General features: G+C 40.7%; 1 protein-coding gene across 1 annotated transcript in view; it reads left to right on the forward strand.

Moving 5' to 3' along the window:
* Nucleotides 1-2,824: 2,824 nt before the first annotated feature.
* LOC124789522 overlaps nt 2,825-25,594 on the forward strand; it is a 368,281-nt gene continuing 345,511 nt past the window's right edge. The window contains exon 1 of the mRNA XM_047256915.1: nt 2,825-2,905. Within this exon, the coding sequence (XP_047112871.1) occupies nt 2,845-2,905 (61 nt within the window). The 5' untranslated portion in view covers nt 2,825-2,844. The remainder of the gene's footprint in view (nt 2,906-25,594) is intronic.

Raw genomic sequence — 25,594 nt, forward strand, 5'->3', positions numbered from 1 at the left:
GTGAACTGAACTGTATCTGGTCTGAATGTAACTTATCTTTCTATTAAATGCGCAATTGAAGTTATCTGGCCCTAACTGAAATTTCCACTTTCCTCGCGTCTTGAAAACATTACTGCAGATTTCTCGAAAGCACAGCAGCAAACAGGAAGCAGGTAGCGACTACGCTAAATTTCTGTTTCTAAATACATGGAGAGTAACTACTCCTATGAAATGATATTCCAAGACAACGATTTTAGAATGAAGTATGTATTCAAAAAGACAGAGAAAACTTCGATCTTTACACATAACATACGTCTGAACAATGTTATGCATAACAAAGTAAATAATGATTTTCAAAAATCTGTAAAATTTAAACAGCTTAATCAGTTAATATGTTAATGCATGAGTCAGGGAAGTGGGTTGATCTTTCTCTCAGCTCTGAACAAGTTAACTAGCTGACAATAATCATTCCTAGCTGCGTTGTGCTGCAGTCTTAGGCTAAGCTTCTTCTCTTCAAAATTTATGTCCTTTTCGCTTTCTAATGTATACATCACATTCATCATTGCTGTCCTTGACAATTAGTATCTAACAGATACAAGCAGAAGTCCAGACAACACTACAGAATAAATCCATCATCTACCACACTTCACTCAAGAATGTATCAGACTGTGCAGAGGCAAAGAATGTGCCACGACAACACCAAAGATTCTTTAGCAGTAACGTATCTTCCCATCTCTCTGACGTACATATCGATAAGATACAAAAACCAAAATGACATTAACACTTTACAACCGCGCGAAGTGGCCGCGTGGTTTGAGGCGCCATGTCACGGATTGCGCGGCCCCTCGCGCCGGAGGTTCGAGTCCTCCCTCGGGCATGGGTGTGTGTGTTGTTCTTAGCATAAGTTAGATTAAGTAGTGTGTAAGTCTAGGGACCAATGACCTCAGCAGTTTGGTCCCTCAGGAATTCACACACATTTCAACATTTTTTGAAGGACCTTACAATTTTCCTCTATTGTTTAAAAGATCGTTACAGGAAAATATGACATTAGGGAAAGATGTTTGTTTCAGTGTTCCGTGGAATCTAGAGAACGCTGAAACAACCAGTCGTTTTTTTCTATCTCCAGTTTTACCTGACTGTTAAAACCTTTCAGAATAACTGGTTTTCGAAATAACCGTTTTCCAGTTTCTTATTGTTATTATTGTCTGCCCCCGGTAGCTGAGTGGTCAGCGCGACAGAATGTCAATCCTGCGGACCCCTGTTCGAATCCCGGCTAGGTCGGAGATTGTCTCCGCTCAAAGGCTGGGTGTTGTGTTGTCCTAATAATCATCATTTCATCCCTATCGACGCGCAAGTCGCCGAAGTGGCGTCAAATCGAAAGACTTGCCCCCGGCGAACGGTCTACCCGACGGGAGGCCCTAGTCACACGACAGTGTTATTATTTCCAGTAATAAACGTAGGCAATGAACAAAAGCTGAACAATTCCAAAACTCCCTCGGACCTTTACATTAGACGATTTAAGACACATAGAATTGAAATATCAGATAAAACCGGCAAATGAAACAAAACTTAGACGGTACACCTTTTACTGCTCTCTTGTACTGAGGGATTGAATACTACAAAGCATCGCCAATATTCTCCTGTTTTTTTCTAATTTTTTAAACTCTGCTCAAAGATAATATTGTAACAGACGATCATACCATTATTTGAGTCTTATTAATAATCAGTGTTAAAGGTTGAAAAATCAATTCGGACAGCTCTTATTTTTTCGTGTTAAGTTATTCGTTTCCAAGGGTTACAAGCAGAGAAAGGAATATTATGTAAACACAGGCAGCACATCACTTACTTTCTCTTTTGTTTCTAATTTTTTACTGTTGCCATAATTTCCTTTCTCTTTTATTATTTCATAGAAATGCCATATAAATAATAAGCTTTTGTGCAACATTTGTAGCATTCTTTTTCTGTAAATATTTTAAATGAATATCGCGTCTTGTAGTCAAACATGATTATTTACTTTTTAATCAATTAGGTGCGGGATCTTACACGCTCCACGTACACGCTACACGATAACAGGTACATTATTGTCTCAGCAACCCTGTACTGATTCTTATGTCATGTGTTTGTTGGTCGTTTCTAACTGTTGGTTTTGTAACTGAAATAGCACTGATTGTTTTCCTATTTTCTATAATAATACAACATGTCAAACCAGTAGAAATTTTCGAATAAGCATTTGTTTTAAATACCAAAAATTTTAACATCTCTGCTATGGAAAACTGGTGTACGGTATTGTTTTTTATTCATTATAATTCTGAACTAAAATACCAGTATCGGTTTTAACTGGTCAATTTTTTCCATTCCTAGTGCATGCTCCCATAGTTCGTCGGTTTTAATAATTTTCACACTATACTTGACTCCAGAAACCAGGAGTGGAGTAGCGAGAATATAGCTAATAAGTAATAACGGTTCTCACTTGTTTTCCAGGCGCCCCAGTCGTAAGATGATAGCTCCAACTACACCATTTCTAGAAGCACGGATAAATGTGTAGCGATCCGCCCTATGACCTTTCGGTCTGTTCTCGCAGTTTCTTTGCTCACATCGGCAGCTCACAGCGCAGAAGCAGCAGCGTTGCAACGGGACGGTAAAAGGCATCGCGCGCCGTCTGCTGGGCTGGACGTTCGCCGTGGGCGCATCACCGCAGTTTGCGCTCCCGTTTCTCTTTTTTCTCTCCCGCCCCGGAGGGACGCGCTGTAAGGCGGTGTGCGCAAGCGCACATGTGTGCGCGTTCGGCGACGCGAGCGCCAATGTTTTGTTGCGGCGACCGCGGAGTCGCCGGCAATTCAGTACGTGCCGAGCGGGCATGTCGTCATGACGCCGATGTCGTCGCTCCTGTGGCTTCTGCTGCCCGCTGTGTTCGCCGGCGTCGCAGGTACGTCTTCGTGCAGGCGTCTACCCATTCCTGATTCTCTAGGTCTGAAGACTGCCATAGCTCAAAGATCTGCGGCTGAATGGACTAAATACATTTAAATGAACATGTCGGCTACGACATTTTTCCCTGTGCGTTTCCTGTATACCGTGAAGTCAACTTTTCCCCTTTCTTTATGTTGCCTACAAAACCTGTTTCGTGAAAATAATTTTTTTTCGACCAGGATCATTTGGGTAACGATAATGATGGTAGTAATGTTTCATTTTGAAGCTTACGGCCAGTAAGCATTGAACTGGCATGGTGGATGCGTTTATGGCACCTAACAGCATCTTTATCAAAAAGATCTATTAGTTTTATTTCTTTAGAGACGATGAAAAATCAAAGAACTTGATAAGAGAGTTTTGTGTGCATAGCATTTCTTTGCTATTTAATGTACTTCCGGGTACTTTTTGCCTTGTAGAATTGTTTCAAAGATGCTGCTCTGGAATCTAAATTTTTTATATATTTAAACAACAATTTACCTTTACTGTGTAATCGAGATGGACACATCGTTACCAAGTTACATCTACATTACTTACTATTTTTAAAAAAATTATAATACAACTTCTCATTACCATACGACATTTACGATATTGCAGTGCCTGTGTTATTCTGATTACGATGTAAAGTTGCTTTGGACACGAATTTCCCATTAATCTGAAATACTGTTTGAAATTTTGTATTTATGAAGTTGAGGTCAGAATCATTATTTTATGATAAGCAATCTGCCTAATATCTGGACATTTTATAGTAGTAAAATATGATATACGTACTAAGCAAAAAGCGACAATATTTTGCATGGTCTTAATCCATTGTAATCAGAATTAAATCTAGTCATAACTGAAATCCTAACGAGAACAAATCGAATCACATCATTTGACTTGAAGCTTTATCGACTACTGAAATAAAAACATTTTAGTATAGTACAGAATTTCAACATAATTCTCGTAACAAAACCTCCAATGTTGATTATATGTTACTGTTTAACAGCTACGTAGCTTTGCGTACAGCTCACGGTAAATTATTTAACACCTCTGCAACTGCCGCTATGCTCATAGAAATACTACGTTAGACAAGCAATAGCAATGATTTACGGTAGTCACATTTCTTGTATATAACTGACAATTAATTCAGGTAACCATTAACTGGAAGAACGTTGCTGATATACTTCCAAATATGCAAACTTCTGACATTATTACCTACGTAATCGGTAGATACTGTACTACTTGCAAACAAGAAGGTACGTTTAGATTATATATATATAAAGGGTATAACTTGTAAAAATTATACAGAATCAAACGAAAAAAGATCAAACTTATGTAATTCTGCTCGTGCTTCGTAATCACGAGTTCCTTCTCCTTATCTATGGGGGTGCTGGAACATAGTGAAAAAGATGACAACATACGCTTCATAGTCGGTACGCTTTCCCCAATATTCATTGTTAAAACCATTAAAAAGCCAAGATCGCACAAAATATTTTTTATTCAAGACGATGTGTATCAACAGTGTGAGCTGTCATCTTCACGTCTCAAACTTTTTTTTTTTTTTTTTTTTTTGTAGTGAAACATACTCATTTCACACTGAATCTCATGCAGAAGATGTCTTGAATAAATAATATTTTATGCGATCTTGACTTTTGAATGATTTCTAACAATGATATTGGGTAAAGCATACCTACTATAAAACGTATGTAATTATCTTCTTCGCCGGGTTCCAGCACGTACATAGATAAGGAGAAGAACACGTGATTACGGTGCATGAGGAGAACAGCATGAGTATGAATTTTTTTTCTTTTGATTGCATATAATTTTTATAAGTTATACCCTTTCTATATATCGGATCATACCTTCTTGTTTTGCAAGCAGTACAGCATCTACCGCTTGTGTAGGTAATAATGTCAGAAGTTTGCATATTAGGAAGTAAATCAGCAGCGTTCTTGGCTTTTGAATGGTTTTTAATAATTAAAGCTCATAATGAGAAAATTCAATCAATATTCAATGCTTGTCTTCGAAAAGAAGCTTGTCCATATTTCGAAATTCCATGTATTTTTGTACATGGTTATAAAGTTGTTCATAGGTGAAAGTACGTAAGCAGAGCAGAAAGTAACCCTCCTATGTCGTTTCTTGAATCGACTTTCCTACGTGTGGTGCATGAGATGTTGTTAAAAGAATTACGCTGTGGAGCTAACATGTCCTAGTACATGCATGAAGTCGTTTAAGATACCACACAAATCATGAAGTAGGGTGGATGGACATGGTCTTACATCTCCACGAGAATATCCAATGTCTGCCAGTGTCAGTCTTCGTTGAGTCACCTGGTACTGAACTAGAATAGTTTCCCTTTGCAGATTCATAATTCTCTCAATGATTTTAGTCTCTGCAGACGAGATCGTTAGAATACTTCAGCAGTTTATCGTTGTATTGGTTAATTTTATAAGACATATTACAGCGTACACTTCCGTGGTACCGTTAAGTGATAAAGGGTATAAATCCATATTAGCACAAACTGCTGACTTACCAATTTTCCAGATAGAACAATCCTAGAGCAACTTTTTTTCTTAATATTACATAATACCAACGACTCATAACTCATCATTAACATCTAAATTCATCGAAGAATTTGTTAAGTAAATAATAATGTGTTTCTCTGCAATAAAATATATATTCCTCACTGTATGTTATAAAGCACTACCCGACAACTTGCTGTATTACGTTGATTGTTTCTGCACAGTATATAGGGTTCAATTTCACGCCGTCAGTGAAATCGTTAAAGATGACACATGGACTTGATTCGGAGAAAGACGTGAAAGAAATTGTCCGAAACCTTGTTGAAGAAGCTGCCCTAGTATTTGCATGAAGTCCTTCAGGGATACCGCCCACAACATAGTATAGAGTGGCTGCACAAGGTACTCGGTTCCTCGATAATGTGTATCCAGCATCTGCCAAAGTTGAACTTTGTTGCGTTGCCTGCCGACTGTGGCGTTCCTTTAACTGTCCACTGACATTACCAAAGTTGAAAGCTTTTGCAGTTAAGAGATTGGTTTAATGTAGTACAGGATAAAGGTCAAATTGCAGCAATATACACGTTTACGACAGCATTGCATGCGAAGCATATTTCGGTATTAAAACAAGCAAGGAGAATCTGTGTTTGCTCAATACAAAATGGTTCAAATGGTTCTGAGCACTATAGGACTTAACTGCTGAGATCTTCAGTCCCCTAGAACTTAGAACTACTTAAACCTAACTAAACTAAGGACATCGCACACATCCATGCCTGAGACAGGATTGAAACCTGCGGCCGTAGCGTTTGCTCGGTTCCAGACTGTATCGCTTAGAACCGCTCGGCCACTCCGGCTGGCTGCTCAATACAAATTAAGCATCAAACACGCATGCGGTATGCCATTTCAAGGTAACGATGCATTGAAAATCTATCACGAACATGTCACCTTAATCATTGAATGTCAGTGTTGAGCAAACACAGATTCTTCTCGTTTGTTTTATTACCGAAATATGCTTCGTAGAAGTTTCTCCATCTTCAGTGGGTAAATAATACTAACAGAATAAATGTTGTTGTTGTTGTGGTCTTCAGTCTTGAGACTGGTTTGATGCAGCTCTCCATGCTACTCTATCCTGTGCAAGCTTCTTCATCTCCCAGTACCTACTGCAACCTACATCCTTCTGAATCTGCTTAGTGTATTCATCTCTTGGTCTCCCTCTACGATTTTTACCCTCCACGCTGCCCTCCAATGCTAAATTTGTGATCCCTTGATGCCTCAAAACATGTCCTACCAACCGATCCCTTCTTCTAGTCAAGTTGTGCGACAAACTTCTCTTCTCCCCAATCCTATTCAACACCTCCTCATTAGTTACGTGATCTACCCACCTTATCTTCAGCATTCCTCTGTAGCACCACATTTCGAAAGCTTCTATTCTCTTCTTGTCCAAACTGGTTGTCGTCCATGTTTCACTTCCATACATGGCTACACTCCATACAAATACTTTCAGAAATGACTTCCTGACACTCAAATCTAGATGTTAACAAATTTCTCTTCTTCAGAAACGATTTCCTTGCCATTGCCAGTCTACATTTTATATCCTCTCTACAAAGACCATCATCATTTATTTTAATCCCTAAATAGCAAAACTCCTTTACTACTTTAAGTGTCTCATTTCCTAATCTAATCCCCTCAGCGTCACCCGATTTAATTTGACTACATTCCATTATCCTCGTTTTGCTTTTGTTGATGTTCATCTTATATCCTCCTTTCAAGACACTGTCCATTCCGTTCAACTGCTCTTCCAAGTCCTTTGCTGTCTCTGACAGAATTACAATGTCATCGGCGAACCTCAAAGTTTTTACTTCTTCTCCATGAATTTTAATACCTACTCCGAATTTTTATTTTGTTTCCTTTACTGCTTGCTCAATATACAGATTGAATAACATCGGGGAGAGGCTACAAACCTGTCTCACTCCTTTCCCAACCACTGCTTCCCTTTCATGCCCCTCGACTCTTATAACTGCCATCTGGTTTCTGTACAAATTGTAAATAGCCTTTCGCTCCCTGTATTTGACCCCTGCCACCTTCAGAATTTGAAAGAGAGTATTCCAGTTAACGTTGTCAAAAGCTTTCTCTAAGTCTACAAATGCTAGAAACGTAGGTTTGCCTTTTCTTAATCTTTCTTCTAAGATAAGTCGTAAGTTTGGTATTGCCTCACGTGTTCCAACATTTCTACGGAATCCAAACTGATCTTCCCCGAGGTCCGCTTCTACTAGTTTTTCCATTCGTCTGTAAAGAATTCGCGTTAGTATTTTGCAACTGTGACTTATTAAACTGATAGTTCGGTAATTTTCACATCTGTCAACACCTGATTTCTTTGGGATTGGAATTATTATATTCTTCTTGACGTCTGTGGGTATTTCGCCTGTCTCATACATCTTGCTCACCAGATGGTAGAGTTTTGTCATGACTGGCTCTCCCAAGGCCATCAGTAGTTCTAATGGAATGTTGTCTACTCCCGGGGCCTTGTTTCGACCCAGGTCTTTCAGTGCTCTGTCAAACTCTTCACGCAGTATCTTATCTCCAATTCCATCTTCATCTACATCCTCTTCCATTTCCATAATATTGTCCTCTAGTACATCGCCCTTGTATAAACCCTCTATATACTCCTTCCACCTTTCTACCTTCCCTTCTTTGCTTACAACTGGGTTGCCATCTGAGCTCTTGATTTTCATACAAGTGGTTCTCTTCTCTCCAAAGGTCTCTTTAATTTTCCTGTAGGCAGTATCTATTTTATCCCAAGTGAGACAAGCCTCTACATCCTTACATTTGTCCTCTAGCCATCCCTGCTTAGCCATTTTGCACTTCCTGTCGATCTCATTTTTGAGACGTTTGTATTCCTTTTCGCCTGCTTCATTTACTGCATTTTTATATTTTCTCCTTTCATCAATTAAATTCAATATTTTTTCTGTTACCCAAGGATTTCTATTAGCCCTCGTCTTTTTCCTACTTGATCCTCTGCTGCCTTCACTACTTCATCCCTCAGAGCTACCCATTCTTCTTCTGCTGTATTTCTTCCCCCCCATTCCTGTCAATTGTTCCCTTATGCTCTCCCTCAAACTCTCTACAACCTGTGGTTCTTTCAGTTTATCCAGGTCCCATCTCCTTAAATTCCCACCTTTTTGCAGTTTCTTCAGTTTCAATCTGCAGTTCATAACCAATATATTGTGGTCAGAATCCACATCTGCCCCTGGAAATGTCTTACAATTTAAAACCTGGTTCCTAAATCTCTGTCTTACCATTATATAATCTATCTGATACCTTTTAGTATCTCCAGGATTCTTCCAGGTATACAACCTTCTTTTATGATTCTTGAACCAAGTGTTAGCTATGATTAAGTTATGCTCTGTGCAAAATTCTACAAGGCGGCTTCCTCTTTCATTTCTTCCCCCCAATCCATATTCACCTACTATGTTTCCTTCTCTCCCTTTTCCTGCTGACGAATTCCAGTCACCCAAGACTATTAAATTTTCGTCTCCCTTCACTATCTGAATAATTTCTTTTATCTCGTCATACATTTCATCTATTTCTTCATCATCTGCAGAGCTAGTTGGCATATAAACTTGTACTACTGTAGTAGGCATGGGCTTTGTGTCTATCTTGGCCACAATAATGCGTTCACTATGCTGTTTGTAGTAGCTAACACGCACTCCTATTTTTTTGTTCATTATTAAACCTACTCCTGCATTACCCCTATTTGATTTTGTATTTATAACCCTGTAATCACCTGATCAAAAGTCTTGTTCCTCCTGCCACCGAACTTCACTAATTCCCACTATATCTAACTTTAACCTATCCATTTCCCTTTTTAAATTTTCTAACCTACCTGCCCGATTAAGGGATCTGACATTCCACGCTCCGATCCGTAGAACGCCAGTTTTCTTTCTCCTGATAACGACGTCCTCTTGAGTAGTCCCCGCCCGGAGATCCGAATGGGGGACTATTTTACCTCCGGAATATTTTACCCAAGAGGACGCCATCATCATTTAATCATACAGTAAAGCTGCATGTCCTCGGGAAAAATTACGACTGTAGTTTCCCCTTGCTTTCAGCCGTTCGCAGTACCAGCACAGCAAGGCCGTTTTGGTTAATGTTACAAGGCGAGATCAGTCAATCATCCAGACTGTTGCCCCTGCAACTACTGAAAAGGCTGCTGCCCCTCTTCAGGAACCACATGTTTGTCTGGCCTCTCAACAGATACCCCTCCGTTGTGGTTGCACCTGCGGTACGGCCATCTGTATCGCTGAGGCACGCAAGCCTCCCCACCAACGGCAGGGTCCATGGTTCATGGGGTCATGGGGGGGGGGGGGGAGAATAAATGGACTTACTGAAAATAGAAAAACGTCTCGGAAAAGATTTTAGGTATTAAAATAAACAAGAATTTGTGTTTGCTCAAGTCAAAACCACATTTCCGTATTACATATTAGAAAGCAAACGCGAACAAAAGAGAGCTTCAACCACAAGAAGATTTACATACAGATTGTTTCACTTTTAAAGTGACCGCGAAAACGTCTGCGTGAGAGTAAGATAACAGGATTAGTGGTACAGATCGAAGTCGATTTAAAACCAACATTTAGAAAAGAACTTCAAATTCTAGATACATTACATTAGCCACGTGATTACTTTGCATTTTTCAATTCTGTAACCTTTGTTAATACATTGCTTCTGCAATACGATAGACTATGTAGTCATAGAATACTTATTCTCTTAAATGATGAAGAATCATTTGTGTTTGGTATATAAGTGACTTAAAACACAGATTTTCCGCTCAAATAAATCGTTAAGTTCTACATACTTGCTAATGAGTCGAATGAATGTAATTTGAAATGATGTGAAACAAACCTCCGATTATTTTTGGATTAATGAAATATGGGGAAAGAAAAAAAGAAGGGTTTGTCGATGATGCTATAATTCTGTCAGAGAAGGAAAAGGACTCGGAGGATCAGTTGAACGGGATGGATAGCGTCTAGAAAAGAGGTTATGAGATGAACAAGGATAAAATTAAAAGAATGGTAATGAGGTGTACTCGAATTAAACCAGGCGATTATGAGGCAGTTAGATTAGGAAACGAGACACCAAAAGTAAGAGGTAAGTTCGGCTACTTGGGGAACGCAATTACTGACTACGGTCGAAATAGACAGGATACAAAGTGCAGATAGGCAATTACAAGAAAAATATTTCTGAAATAGCAAAATTTATTAATCTCAAATATAAATTTAAATATTAGGAAGTCTTTTCTCGAAGTATTTGTCTGGAACGTAGTGTGATGTTTAAGTGAAACGTGGATGATGACCAGCACAGCAAGAAGAGAAAAAAAGATTTTTAAATGTGCGTTTTATAATGGAATAAGTATAGGACGTAAAAATTATAGCTGGAGACCAGACCACGATATGCAGACTACAGTAGGCAGGTTCAAGTGGATGAAGGTTGCGGTAATCACGCAGAGAGGAATAGACTTGGAATGTTTAGACTACAGCGTGAAACATCGAACCAGGCTTGAAACTGAAGACCACAGCAACAAACAGTTGCAGATTTACTACATCAGCCGGATGATTAAGTTTGGAGGTAAAATACGTGCAGAATGCGACAGACTTACATTAATAGCAAAGGTCTAAGTCAGTCCCATATTCAGTAAATGGGCTTTGGGGACAAATTCGAGAATTCTGTATTGGCGTCCTGGACAACTTTTTGAAGCACGGTCTTTGCCGTTAACGGTGTGCCTCCGGGCGTCCCACCGAGCTGTTGTTTCCATTTTATGTGCAATATTTCGATGACCAACCCAGCCAGTTCCTTCAAATGCTGCGAGTTGGCTAGTTATGCGTATTTGCTGCCTGGACTCCAATCAGGGTAACACTCATTTCACAAGACTTTTCGATAACGTCACGTCATTTCATCGACACACACAGTATCGACAAGCGCAGCAATTGCTATCGACTTTGCGACAAAGAAGAAAATGAATTATTTTGCATCTCGTTTCACTCGCAGAAATTTTAGCTGTCCTTTTACGTTCCTGCCCAAACACACACACGGAAATCGCCAAGTATTTATGTCATTCTCTGTTCTGTAATCAGTCGGAAACGTAAGTAAAATCGAAGATAGCAGAACATACTTGTGTTATAGTACAATTAATCCCCAGAATATGTTAACACCGCTACGATGAAAGGGGAAAACAAATTTACATGTAGTGTGATGCGAATCTACATCTCTTAACTCGAGAAACCACGACATTATCCACTATCATACACTAGCATCTCGCTGTGTGCTGTTGGTCTCCTATCTAGGTTATCATGGTACCTCTTGAAAGCTTATATGTTTGCTGCGTTATTAAATGAGTTTAATGATAAAGGTGACATGTTTGTGATAAATTTTCAATGCGTCGTTACATTGAAACGGTATATCGCAAGCGCGTTTGACGCTTAATTTTTAAATTGTTGACGATAACGACTCACTCCTGAGAGAACACTCTTATATGAAAGCATCATATGTCGATAAATCATTATTTGATTCAATTAAAACAGTAATTATAACAAATCGTTTCATAAATCTCCGATATGCGTGCATAAAGTCTCGTGGGAGCCCTTGTCGAACGCTAACGAAAATCGATAGCAGTTCCCGAGGTCTTCGATAATGCGCGTGACAAAGTCATTTATTTTTGCGTCGTTTCAAGGCAGTAAATGATACAGCAGAAAGAGTGCAGAAAGGTAACCCGAAGATTGGGAGTTCGAATCCAAATGCGGAATTTTTCTTTTACTTAAAATTTTGTTACTTGTGCTGTAAATAATGAGAAATAATGTTCAGTGTATTGTGTTTATTTATATTTTCATGACGGAAAATTTTGGATTCAGACGAATTTCCAGGGAGGGATTGTAAGGTGGAAACATTAGATACTTTTATTATTTTGCAATTGATAATTTGCACATGCTAGGTAATATTCATACAAAACAGTAAAAACATTAATTTTCTCGTCGTCTTACACACGTTATAAACGCTGGATTTTTACAATTATTCTGCTGTTTAACGTTTCTATACAAAAACAGATTTGGTTTACAAACCCTGTTTAAAAAGTTGGCAGTAAACCACGCGTAATACAACAGTTCACCAAATTTGGTGAGGATAGCTAGTGCTGATGTATAATAGAATGTATTTGGGTGCAGTTTTCTTGGGATGTCATTTATTTTTCTCTCGCCATGAGATAAGAGCAGTTTTGAATAACGATCAAATTGGACATCGCGGGGATCTGCTAGCGGAGTCCGTATAGGGTGGGGTGGGGGAAGGAACGACATTAATACAGTTTGGATGCAACCCTTCTTTATCTTGAAAAATCTCCTCGTATAATTGTGATTTGATTCCACTCCCTACGAATCAATTAGCACAATGAACTTGTTCTCCTGCACGTAGAGTTTCATCACATCAAATACAATGCATTTAGTTTCTTACCGGTTTATTTACATTGTAAGCAACGTAAAAACTGGAAACAAATGTCTCTGCGAAGTGACTCGATCCCCTGAATCTCGGATTACCGTTCTGTACTCTTTCCCTCACGCCAACCGCTGCGTGGAAACTACGTCAACATAAATGGAACATGCCTCGTCAGACACGTGCCAATCACGCTGTTTTTCTAAAATCTTGGCCGTCTGGAGCTCTCACTGCTTTCATTTATGGCCAAGCTCTGGATATATCATAAATTTGGATGATATCAGTGACGACGCATACGCCGGCACGGTAGCTCAGCGTGTTCGGTCAGAGGGTCTTACGAGGTCCGCCCCGAGCAGATGCAACGAACAAAATGAGATTAAAAAAAACTATAGGCGCGGTTCTCTTGTTAGAAGAAATTGGAAATTTGTGGTAAGGACTGTTGTGTTGGCAGAAGAGCCAACACCGTGTTACTAGTACAGGCCGAAATGCACGCGTTTTAGCTCACGCAGGGTGGCGTGAAGAGGGAAGAACTACACTGACGTGAGGTCTGGAACATGACAAGGAATGAGAATTCAGAAAGCGGACATAATTAGTTTGATACTTAACTTTAATCCATTAATGATGAACATCGCTCTTGACGCTACATGATTCACAATATTATCTGTTAAGAATCCATTCTTGAACAATATGGCGCCTTGCTAGGTCGTAGCAAATGACGTAGCTGAAGGCTATGCTAAACTGTCGTCTCTGCAAATGAGAGCGTATGTATACAGTGAACCATCGATAGCAAAGTCGGCTGTACAACTGGGGCGTCTCTCTAGACTAGAACAGCCGTGTGGTGGCGCTCGGTCTGCAATCACTGATAGTGGCGACACGCTGGTCCGACGCATACTAACGGACCGCGGCCGATTTAAAGGCTACCACCTGGCAAGTGTGGTGTCTGTCGGTGACACCACAAGGACTATGGAACCAAACTGCAGAGGTCATCGGTCCCTGGACTTACACACTACTTAATCTAACCTAAACTAACGTACGCTAAGGATAACACACACACACCCATGGCCGAGGGAGGACTCGAACCTCCGACGGGGGAGCCGAGCGACCCGTGACAAGGCGCCTATTGTTAGATGAATGCCTTCCTTGTATACCTTAGGAATATAGTCATATAGTCGTGCTGGCGCAACTACTCGTGTTACAACATTCGTATGACGTTACGTGGCAAACCTGACTCTTTGAGGAGAATCATCATATTATTTTCGATTTTATTCGTAGGAAGTTTCAGGTGTATGTCTGTGTCTTGTGGATCACCGCGACGTGTGCTTGTACAGTGTCCGACCGCTGTGGCCGAGTGGTTCTAGGCGCTACAGTCTGGAACCACGCGACCGCTACGATCGCAGGTTCGAATCCTGCCTAGGGCATGGATGTGTGTGATGTCCTTAGGTTTAAGTAGTTCTAAGTTCTAGGGGACTGATGACCTCAGATGTTAAGTCCCATAGTGCTCAGAGCCATTTGAACCATTTGCTTGTACAGTTTAGTAGGAGTATTTCGGACCGAGGGAGAGAGTGTCATCCGGTGCTGCCGCATAGCCTTCTTCAGCTTCCTATTCTCGCTTTTCTACGGGGTCGGCGTTGTTATGTATGGTCAACGTTAGTGACGAATTGTGGCTGGGTACCCTCCCCAACGTCGGCCTTCCCACAGGTACAGAAAATTGTGTACCCCATCTGTCTGCATCTTGAGAAAATAGCATGTTCAAGTGTGAAAAAGTTACTTCTAAAAATTTGTGTATCATGTATCTGAGAAGGAACATCGTGAGTGTGAGGTCGCAAAACGCGAATGATGTTTACGTCGTTCGAAGCCCCACATATTGTCTTACATGCAACCACAGCATTCTCTGCTAGTGGTAAGCAGGGGCGATACAGAACGAATCCAATGGTGAGCACATTATGAGCCTTAAGAGCGTAGTTGAACACCTTAGTTGAAGAGTGACTCACAACAATGCTACAGTGCTAGTGGTGTTGATACAAAGCACAGCAACGGCAACGATCAACAAAGCAAACATTGCATTACATCTACAACAACAGTTGCCGAAGTCGTCACTTCGTCAGAAAGGAACACAAGGAATTTCGCATAGCGAGACAGTAGTGACAGATAAAACATTAGCTTTTCTGCAAGCTGAGTCAGTGGAATGTGTGGTGCCGCATACACTAGACAATGCGGACAATGTAGATGAGGAGTACAATGACAGCGATATTGCTTAACAAGACGAAAGTGATATTGCATCATGTGTTGAGCCAATTAGTTCATCGTCTTTGTCGGATAGTAAACCAGAAATTGAACATAATTACATACATGGAATATCATCCACAGCATAGTAAAAAAAAATTATGAACAGATTTCGAGTAATTCCGCAGCAATATGACAGTGTAACACATAAGAAAAACTACAGATATACAAGGAAGGACAAGGTTCACTTGGTACAAAAACTAGTGTTTCAGCATTTCAAGGATGCTCGAGTCAATTTACAGAATGTGCATGATAGTAACCTACCACACTATGCACATTAAATTTCACACGACATATGTTACAGTGATTTCGAGGGGCCGGCCGAAGTGGGCGAGCGGTTCTAGGCGCTACAGTCTGGAATCGCGCGACCGCTACGGTCGCAGGTTCGAATCCTGCCTCGGGCATGGATGTGTGTGATGCCCTTAGGTTAGTTAGGTTTAACTAGTTTTAAGTTCTAGGGGACTGATGACATCAGAAGGTAAGTCCCATAGTGCTCACAGCCATTTGCATAACTTCAATGCTACAGAATTGGAAGACGTAAGATAACGAAATTTCAAATAAAGGGTCACCCTGACGATACACAGCAAACTGCGGAATCGGGACGAAAACTTGTAGATGAGGTAAGCAAATTTATTCTAACAACTCACCCACGAATTTGTTTTCAGCTTCCCTCTCTGTTCATCTGCTTTTCCATCAAACCAACATCAACAACGATAGTTCAGGTATATATGCCGACGTCGAAAGCCGAAGATGAAGAGCCAGACAAACTGTATGAGGATACTGAAAGGGTAACACAGTACGTAAAGGAAGATGAAAATCTAAAGTCATAGGGGACTGGAATGCAGTTGTTTGGGAAGGAGTAGAAGAAAAGGTTACAGGAGTATATGGGCTTTGGACAACTAATGAGAGAGGAGAAAGATTAATTAAGTTCTGTAATAAAATTCAGCTAGTAATAGCGAATACTCCGTTCAGGGATCACAAGAGGAGGTGTGTACTTGAAAAAGGCAAGGTGATATGGGATGATTTCAGTTAGATTCCTTCATGGTCAGACAGAGATTTCGAAATCCGATACTGGATTGTAGGGCGTACCCAGGAGCAGATACACACTCAGATCACAACATAGTAGTGATGAAGAGTAAGCTGAAGTTTAAGACATTACTGAGGAAGAATCAATACACAAAGAATTGGGATATGGAAGTACTAAGGAATGACTAGATGCGCTTGAAGTTCCCTAATGCTATAGACACAGCACTAAGGAATAGCTCAGTAGGCAGTACAGTTGGAGAGGAATGGACATCCCTAAAAAGGGCATTAACAGAAGCTGGGAAGGAAAACATAGGTACAAAGAAGGTAACTGCGAAGAAACCGTGAGTAACAGAAGAAATACTTCAATTGATCGATGAAAAGAGGATGTACAAAAACTTTCCAGGAGACTCAGGAATACAGAAATACAAGTTTATGAGGAATGAAATAAATAGGAAGTGCAGGGAAACTAAGACGAAATGGCTGCATGAAAAATGTGAAGAAATCGAAAAAGAAATGATTGTCGGTAGGACTGACTCAGCATACAGGAAAGTCAAAACAACCTTTGGTGCCACTAAAAGCAATAGTGATAACATTAAGAGTGCAATGGGAATTCCTCTGTTCAGTGCAGACGAGAGAGCAGATAGGTGGAAAGAATACATTGAATGGCTCTGTGAGGGGGAAGAATTTGTCTGATGCTGTAGGAGAAGAAACATGAGTCGATTTAGAAGAGATAGAGGACCTGGTATTATAATCAGAATTTAAAAGAGCTTTGGAAGTCTTAAGATCAAATAAGGCAGAAGGGGTAGGTAACATTTCATCAGAATTTCTAAAATCATTTGGGAAAGTGGCAACAAAACGACTATTCACATTCGTGTGTAGAGTGTATGAATCTGGCGACATACCATCTGATTATTGGAAAAGCAACATCCACACAATTCCAAAGGCAGCAAGAGTTGACAAGCGCGAGAATTATCGCACAATCAGCTTAACAGCTCATGCTTCCAAGTTTCTGGCGAGAATAATATACAGAAAAATGGAAAACAAAATTGAGGGTGTGCTAGATGACCATCAGTTTCGTTTTAGGAAAGGTAAAGGCACGAGAGAGGTAATTCTAACGTTGCGGTTAATAATGGAAGCAAGACTAAAGAAAACTCAAGACACGTTAATAGGATTTGTCGACCAGGAAAAAGCGTTCCACAATGTAAAATGGTGCAACATGTTCGAAACTCAGAAAAAAAGTGGTAAGCGATAGGGAGAGAGGGTTTACATACAGTATGTACAACAACGAAGAGGGAATAACAAGAGTGGACAACCAAGAATGAAGTGCTCGTATTAAAAAGGGTGTAAGACAAGGATGTAGTCTTTCGCCCCTACTGTTCAATCTATACATGGAGGAAGCAATTATAGAAATAAAAGGAAGGTTCATTAGCGGAATTAAAATTCAAGGTGAAAGGATATCAATGATACGATTCGCTGATGACATTGCTAACCTGAGTGAAGATAAAGAAGAATTACATGATCTGGTGAAGGGTATGAACAGTCTAATGAGTACAGAGTATGGATTGAGACTAAATCGAAGAAAGACGAAAGTAATGAGAAGTAGTAGAAATGAGAACAGCGAGAAACGTAATATCATGATTAATGGTCATGAAGTAGATGAATTTAAGGAATTCTGATACCGAGGCAGTAAAATAACAAGTGACGGACGGAGCAAGGAGAACATCAACAGCAGCCTGGCAGTGGCAAAAAGGGCATTGCTGGCCAAGAGAAGTCTACTGATATCAAATACCGGACTTAATTTGAGGAAGAAATTTCTGAGAATGTACACCTGGAATACAGCATTGTATGGTAGTTAAACATGGACTGGGGAAAAGCGTAACAGAAGAAAATCGAAGCATTTGAGAGGTGGCGCTATAGGCAAATTAGGTGGACTGATAAGGTAGGGAATGAGAAAGTTCTGTGCAGAATCGGCGAGGAAACGAATATGTGGAAAACACTGACAAGGAGAAGGGACAAGATGATAGGACATCTGTGAAGACATGAGGGAATGATTTCCATCATACTAGAGGGAGCTGTAGATGACAAAAATTGTAGGAAAAGACAGGGATTGGAATACCACCAGCAAATAATGGAGGACGTATGTCGCAAGTGCTACTCTGAGATGAAGAGGTAAATAAACGTCGTGCGACTAGGGCCGACGTGCGACTAGGGCCTGCCGTCGGGTAGACCGTTCGCCGTGTGCTAGTCTTTCGATTTGACACTACTTCGCGACTTGTGCGTCGATGGGGATGAAATGATGATGAGTAACTAGAAACTTATCCCGCTTTTACATGAAAACTCGAAAAGAATAGGGAAACTGATATTTCCACTTGCAGATACTGATGTCGGTGATGTAACAGGTTTAAAATCATTCCTATAATTTACAATGTCAACTAAGGTGTTTCTCATGTCTAGAGAACCAGCAAAAATCGATGTTCCCTCAACTAAATAAAGGTGCGAAATGTGCATAAACAGTCAACTGGACAATTTACGTGGGAGGGAATAATGATCCAGTGCAAACACACGTCCATACTGAATCTTCCCAATTTCCACGCGATCAAGAAAGCTATCCAACACATACTAAGTATTAGTTCGTTATTTGGTCGTCTAGGGGACGACACAGTTAAGTCAGCTACATTCCTGCACCCCAAAAAGCTTCTACCGCTAGCAAGAAACGTGAATCACTTCCGCCACAGGTCACCGACGCTGCATAGCAAAGCACACATAGGCTGAATCATCCTAGAAAATTGACCACATATATGTTTTATCACTCTACTTACAATTAAATATTACGATCGCGGTCTCAATTGGACCTGTCAATCAAAGGAGAAAAGAAGTTTGCACGTGAGTGCATACCTGCCCCTAATGTAGGCAACCCACACTAACAAACGAGTTGGTGGTGGCTTTGGTACACTACTTATATGCTGTGATCTGTAAAAACCTATTCAGTGTTAAATGAGTCTTGTACTCCAATTTTTGTGTGCTTTTTGTAAAAGAGATTTATTAAACCCCCAAAGCTTTTGTTTTTAATTTTTTTCTTAATACTGTTCTATCTTCGATATTTTTTAAAATGATAACTGAATTTTAAATGAAATGTAGATTTACACTGTGAGATAAAATGCACTCGTACGTACTAGACAGTTAATCAGATAAATTATATTGTATACACTTGTCACCTTTATTTCATATTTCCATTCTTTAAAACTTTTTTGATAGGACTGCTTATTGTTATGCTGTCTATGACCTGAGAAGGTGTATTTGATGGTACAGAGTTACTCGTTGGATGCTAAGTCAGACAAAAATGGTAAAGTATGGTTTTAATGTTGTTGTTGTTGCTGTTGTTGTTGTGGTCTTCAGTCCTGAGACTGGTTTGATGCAGCTCTCCATGCTACTCTATCCTGTGCATGCTTATTCGTCTCCCGGTACTTACTGCAACCTACATCCTTCTGAATCTGTTTAGTGTATTCATCTCTTGGTCTCCGTCTACGATTTTTACCCTCCACGCTGCCCTTCAATGCTAATTTCGTGATCCCTTGATGCCTCAGAACATGTCCTACCAACCGGTCCCTTCTTCTTGTCAAGTTGTGCCACAAACTCCTGTTCTCCCCAATTCTATTCAATACCTCCTCATTAGTTATGTGATCTACTCATCTAAGCTTCAGCATTGTTCTAACGATAACGTTCATAATATCTGCGAGGGGCAACTCCGGTGAAGCTTTGCACAGATGTGTTGGGTAGGGTTCTGCAGTATGCCCGTAGATAGAGTCACGTGTTTCCTTCAGTTCTGAGCGCATAGTGAGGGCGCAAAGATGCCTAGATGATAGTGCCTCCGCCAAGTATGAGTGCCTGCCAAGAGATTTCGCCTAATTTCATGCAACCCCACATAATGTAATTGTGATGTATTTCCGTCTTCATGACAATTTTCGGCTGCACACTGCAGGGGCAATGAGGACGGTCCTGCAGCGTTTTCGATGAGAAGTGTTTGATCATCCACTACGCAGTCTGGAATTGGCTCCCTCCGACATTCATCTCCGTTCAAATGAACACGTTTTAGGACAGACGACAAGCTGCAGTACAGCGTAGAATATTGCAGGGAAGCACAGGAGGCTGCTTTTTATGCCCCTCAACTCTTATAACTGCCACCTGGTTTCTGTACAAATTGTAAGTATTCTTTCGCTTCCTGTATTTTACTGCTGCCACCTTCAGAAATTGAAAGTGAGTATTCCAGTCAACATAGTCAAAAGCTTTCCCTAAGTCTACTAATGCTTGAAACGTAGGTTTCCTTTTCCTTAATCTATTTTCTAAGGTAACTCGTATGGTCAATATAGCCTCAGGTGTTCCAAAATGTCTACGGAATCCAAACTAATCTTCCCCGAGGTCGGCTTCTACCAGTTTCTCCATTCGTCTGTAAAGAATTCGTGTTAGTTTAGTATTTTGCAGCCGTGACTTATTAAACTAATAGTTAGGTAATTCTCACACCTGTCAACACCTGCTTTCTTTGGAAATGGAATTATTATATTCATCTTTAAGTCTGAGGGTATTTCACATGTCTCATACATCTTGCTCACCAGATGGAAGAATTCTGTCAGGGCTGGCTCTCCCAAGGTCATCAGTATTCCTAATGGAATGTTGTCTGCTGCCGTGGCTTTGTTTCGACTATACAAGGATTTTTACTCACCCTTGCCTTTCTGCCAGTATTATCTTCCGCTGCCTTCGATATTTCATCTCTCAAAGTTGTCCATTCGTTTTCTGTTGTGTTCCTTACACCAGAATATCAATCGTTGCCTAATATTCCATCTGAAAATTTCAACAACTTCTGGTTCCTTCAACTTCCTCAAGTCCTATTTCCTACCCTTCTCCAGTTTCTCCAGTTTCTTCAGTTCTGATCTGCAGTTCATAACCAACAAATTATGTTGAGATTGCACATTTGTCTGTGTAAACGTTTTGCAGTTTAAAATCTGGTTTCAAAACCTCAGTGTTATTCCATTTAAACACTAACTTTGTCTGCAGAACTTTTCCTCGTATACAACCTTCTTTCTTGATTTTTGAACCAAAGCAGTGAATGAATTGTGCTCGGTAGAAAATACTGTCAGCTGACTGCCTCTTTCATTCCTCTCCCCGAATAAAAATCGCCCTACTATTTTCTCTTCTTTTACTTTTTCTGCTATCAAATTCCTCTCTCTCATCAGATGATGGACTGTAGCTCCGGATTTTAAAAAATTCTTTTGTTACGACATGTGATTTACCATTATCTCCAGAGTGACCTTATGTTGCTATACAGACTCAAGAAGTCATGTAAAAGGACAATGCGGATGCCGCAAAAACCACAGTACTTGAAGATGTAGGCACAAGATCCCACACACTATTGCGCATAATTTTAAGTAATTGTCATGAACGAATTGCTGCAATCATTACTTAAAAATGATGGAAAAAATTAAATAAAGAAACATTCGCGTGATACCATACCATTACCTTGCGACAAATGTGTGTCTACACTATCTTTTTGTTACAGTGGGCACTGGAGGCGTTTCAGATACAGCGAAAGGTGTGTGGTTCAATTAAGGCTTTACTACAGGCGCAGAAGATGGAAAAACTCCCAGATTACTTGTAAAACTTCCCTGGACGGGAGGGTACAAACCTTCACACCTCGCCCTCCTTTTCTATAAAGACAGAAAGAGAAAGAAGGAGAAGGAGGGAGTCGGACACATAGGAAAACACAGTGCAATGGCGGACGCCGCCATAGCGATCATAAGAAAACAAAAGACAGTCGTGTTCTCCTCTGTCAAAGCAACGTACACAAAGTGCACGACGTGAAGATGATACATAAAAATATGCAAATAAGTAATTATGAAATTATAGTACGGCAAAAAATATGCAAATAAGTAATTATGAAATTATAGTACGGCAGTGCAGTGCAGTGTACAAAAAAATTCAAAGCCCTTACATAAAAGAACACAAGAGATTAACATACGGAATAAACCATGAGTTTCAAAGTAAAAAAGTAATGTTAAACATGAGAACTGATGACGATGTCGCTAAAGCAAGTTGCAAATAAAACCAAATGGTTCAGATGGCTCTGAGCACTATGGGACTTAACTTCTGAGGTCATCAGTCCCCTGTAACTTAGAACTACTTAAACCTAACTAACCTAGAGACATCACATGCATCCATCCCCGAGGCAGGATTTTAACCTGCGACCGTAGCGGTCGCGCGGTTCCAGACTGAAGCGCCTAGAACCGCTCGACCCCAGCAGCCGGCAAATAAAACCAAAATTATTACTGTGACCGCTGAAGGTGCTTTAAGTAAAATGACACGCGTCTGGTCCAAATAATACTTTTTACGACCACAAATGCCGGAATAACTACCATGTTGCTTGTAAGTAAATGTCTTCGTTAACTATTTAGAACGTAACGTGCAACAGCGTAATGAATGGGTACGGACGAGTTTAGGCTTGCAACAAATTACAGAAGAGATAAGCATTCTTTTTACGAAATTTGAGGCACTTTGTAGTGCCTCCTCTCTTTATATGATACGTTTATCTGGATAGGACGTTATACGTGGAAACTACCAGGCATAAAGCATCGCACGGAAAGTTCTGCAACCTTCTACGACGCAATTTCAGCGCCACAGGCAGATGCCCTCGACACGAGAGGCGATTCCAGAGTTTACTGTAGATGTTGGTGTTCCGAGGACAACATTCCGGCGCAGGGAATCCCAGCAGTGACGCGAATAGCGGCCATGTGTCTCCTGCTCCACCCACCCCCGTCCACCACTTCTGAAGTGTCCAACTGCGGCCGGGCCGGCGTTATCTCGCTCGGACCGCGCCCTCTGCCAGGGCGGCCTCAGCTGCAGACCGCAGCCCCCACGCCCGCCCGCCCCTACCCTTTACTGTTCCTCCCCCGGCCTCCCAAGCCTGTGGACTGGGCCGCACAATGCTGCCGCTTGCGTCAGTAACGAGCACCATTCACGCCGGATCACCGCAGCGCTCGCCGTTATGCCTCCTCTTCCGCTGGAATCACCTTTGAAGCTTTCGAAACTTTACCCGTTTGCCTCCGGATGGAGGTCGCCTCCTCTTCTGATCGCTCGACGTTCTTGTCAATGTCCTTTTTATCCAAACGTATTTTCTTCTTTCGCAATTCGCAATAGAGGTTTCTGTTTCGCTTGGGCGGCCACTATTTCGGCGGCTCCCGTTCTTAAAATAATGATGAGATATTCCTTTAAAAGCTATTACCCTTCAATCCCGAGCGCTAATGTGCTGTAGAAATGTAAGGTATCCGTGCTATTATTATAATCGGGAAAATGTGTTGATCTTTTAATTTTTTATGACTGAACTGCTGAACCGATTTCGATGTTATTTGGTGAGGAAATAGGTTGAACCCGGAGGGACAGCACAGGCCACTTTAGAAACTGCGTAGTACAAGGTATTTAATGAGTTGAAAAATACTCTTCGAATTGTGGACAAATACTTACTCTATAAAAAAGCTCTATATTCTTTGAATTTTGAACTTTATCATATTTGTGAAAATTCCTTTGAAATGTACCTGTTACTAGGGAATAATTATTATGACAGAGTGAGCTAAAATGTTTGATTGTTGTTTTTGTTGTGGTCTTCAGTCCTGAGACTGGTTTGATGCAGCTCTACATGCTACTCTATCCTGTGCAATCTTCTTCATCTCCCAGTACTTACAGCAGCCTACATCCTTTTGAATCTGCTTAGTGTATCCATCTCTTGGTCTCCCTCTACGATTTTTACGCTCCACGCTGCCCTCCAGTACTAAATTGGTGATCCCTTTATGCCTCAGATCATGTCCTATCAACCGATCCCTTCTTCTGGTCAAGTTGTGCCGCAAACTCCTCTTCTCCCCAATTCTATTCAATATCTCTCCATTAGTTATGTGATCTACCCATCTACATTTTATATCCTCTCTACTTCGGCCATCATCAGTTATTTTTCTCCCCAAATAGCAAAACTCCTTTACTACTTTAAGTGTCTCATTTCCTAATCTAATTCCCTCAGCATCACCCGACTTAATTCGACTACATTCCACTATCCTCGTTTTGCTTTTGCGATGTTCATCTTATATTCTCCTTTCAAGACACTGTCCATTCCGTTCAACTGCTCTTCCAAGTCCTTTGCTGTCTCTGACAGAATTACAATGTCATCGGTTAACCTCAAAGTTTTTGTTTCTTCTCCATGGATTTTAATACCTACTCCGAACTTTCCTTTTGTTTCCTTTACTGCTTGCTCAATACACACTGCTTCCCTTTCATGTCACTCGACCCTTGTAACTGCCATCTGCTTTCTGTATAAATTGGAAATAGCCTTTCGCTCTCTGTATTTTACCCCTGCCACCTTCAGAATTTGAAAGAGAGTATTCCAGTCAACATTGTCAAAAGCTTTCTCTAAGTCTACAAATGCTAGAAACTTAGGTTTGCCTTTTCTTAATCTTTCTTCTAAGAGAAGTCGCAGGGCCAGTATTGCCTCATGTGTTCCAGTATTTCTACGGAATCCAAACTGATCTTCCCCGAGGTCGGATTCTACCACTTTTTCCATTCGTCTGTAAAGAATTCGCGTTAGTATTTTGCAGCTGTGGCTTATTAAACTGATAGTTCGGTAATTTTCACATCTGTCAACACCTGCTTTCTTTGGGATTGGAATTATTATATTCTTCTTGAAGTCTGAGGGAATTTCGCCTGTTTCATACATCTTGCTAACCAGATGGTAGAGTTTTGTCTGGACTGGCTCTCCCAAGGCTGTCAGTAGTTCTAATGGAATGTTGTCTACTCCCGGGGCCTTGTTTCGGCTTAGGTCTTTCAGTGGTCTGTCAGACTCTTCACGCAGTATCGTATCTCCCATTTCATCTTCATCTGCCTCGTCTTCCATTTCCATAATATTGTCCTTAAGAACATCGCCCCTGTATAACCCTCTATATGCTCCTTCCACCTTTCTGGTTCCCCTTCTTTGCTTAGAGCTGGGTTTCCATCCGAGCTCTTGATTTTCATGCAAGTGGTTCTCTTTTCTCCAAAGGCCTCTTTAATTTTCCTGTAGGCAGTATCTATCTTACCCCTCGTGAGATAAGCGTCTACATCCTTACATTTGTCCTCTAGCCATCCCTGCTTAGCCATTTTGCACTTCCTGTCGATCTCATTTTTGAGACGTTTGTATTCCTTTCTGCCTGCTTCACTTACTGCATTTTTGTATTTTCTCCTTTCATCAGTTAAATTCAGTATCTCTTCTGTTACCCAAGGATTTCTACTAGCCCTCGTCTTTTTACCTACTTGATCCTCTGCTGCCTTCACTATTTCATTCCTCAAAGCTACCCATTCTTCTT

This window comes from Schistocerca piceifrons, chromosome 1 (assembly GCF_021461385.2).
Source record: "Schistocerca piceifrons isolate TAMUIC-IGC-003096 chromosome 1, iqSchPice1.1, whole genome shotgun sequence".
Taxonomy (NCBI): Eukaryota; Metazoa; Arthropoda; class Insecta; order Orthoptera; family Acrididae; genus Schistocerca; species Schistocerca piceifrons.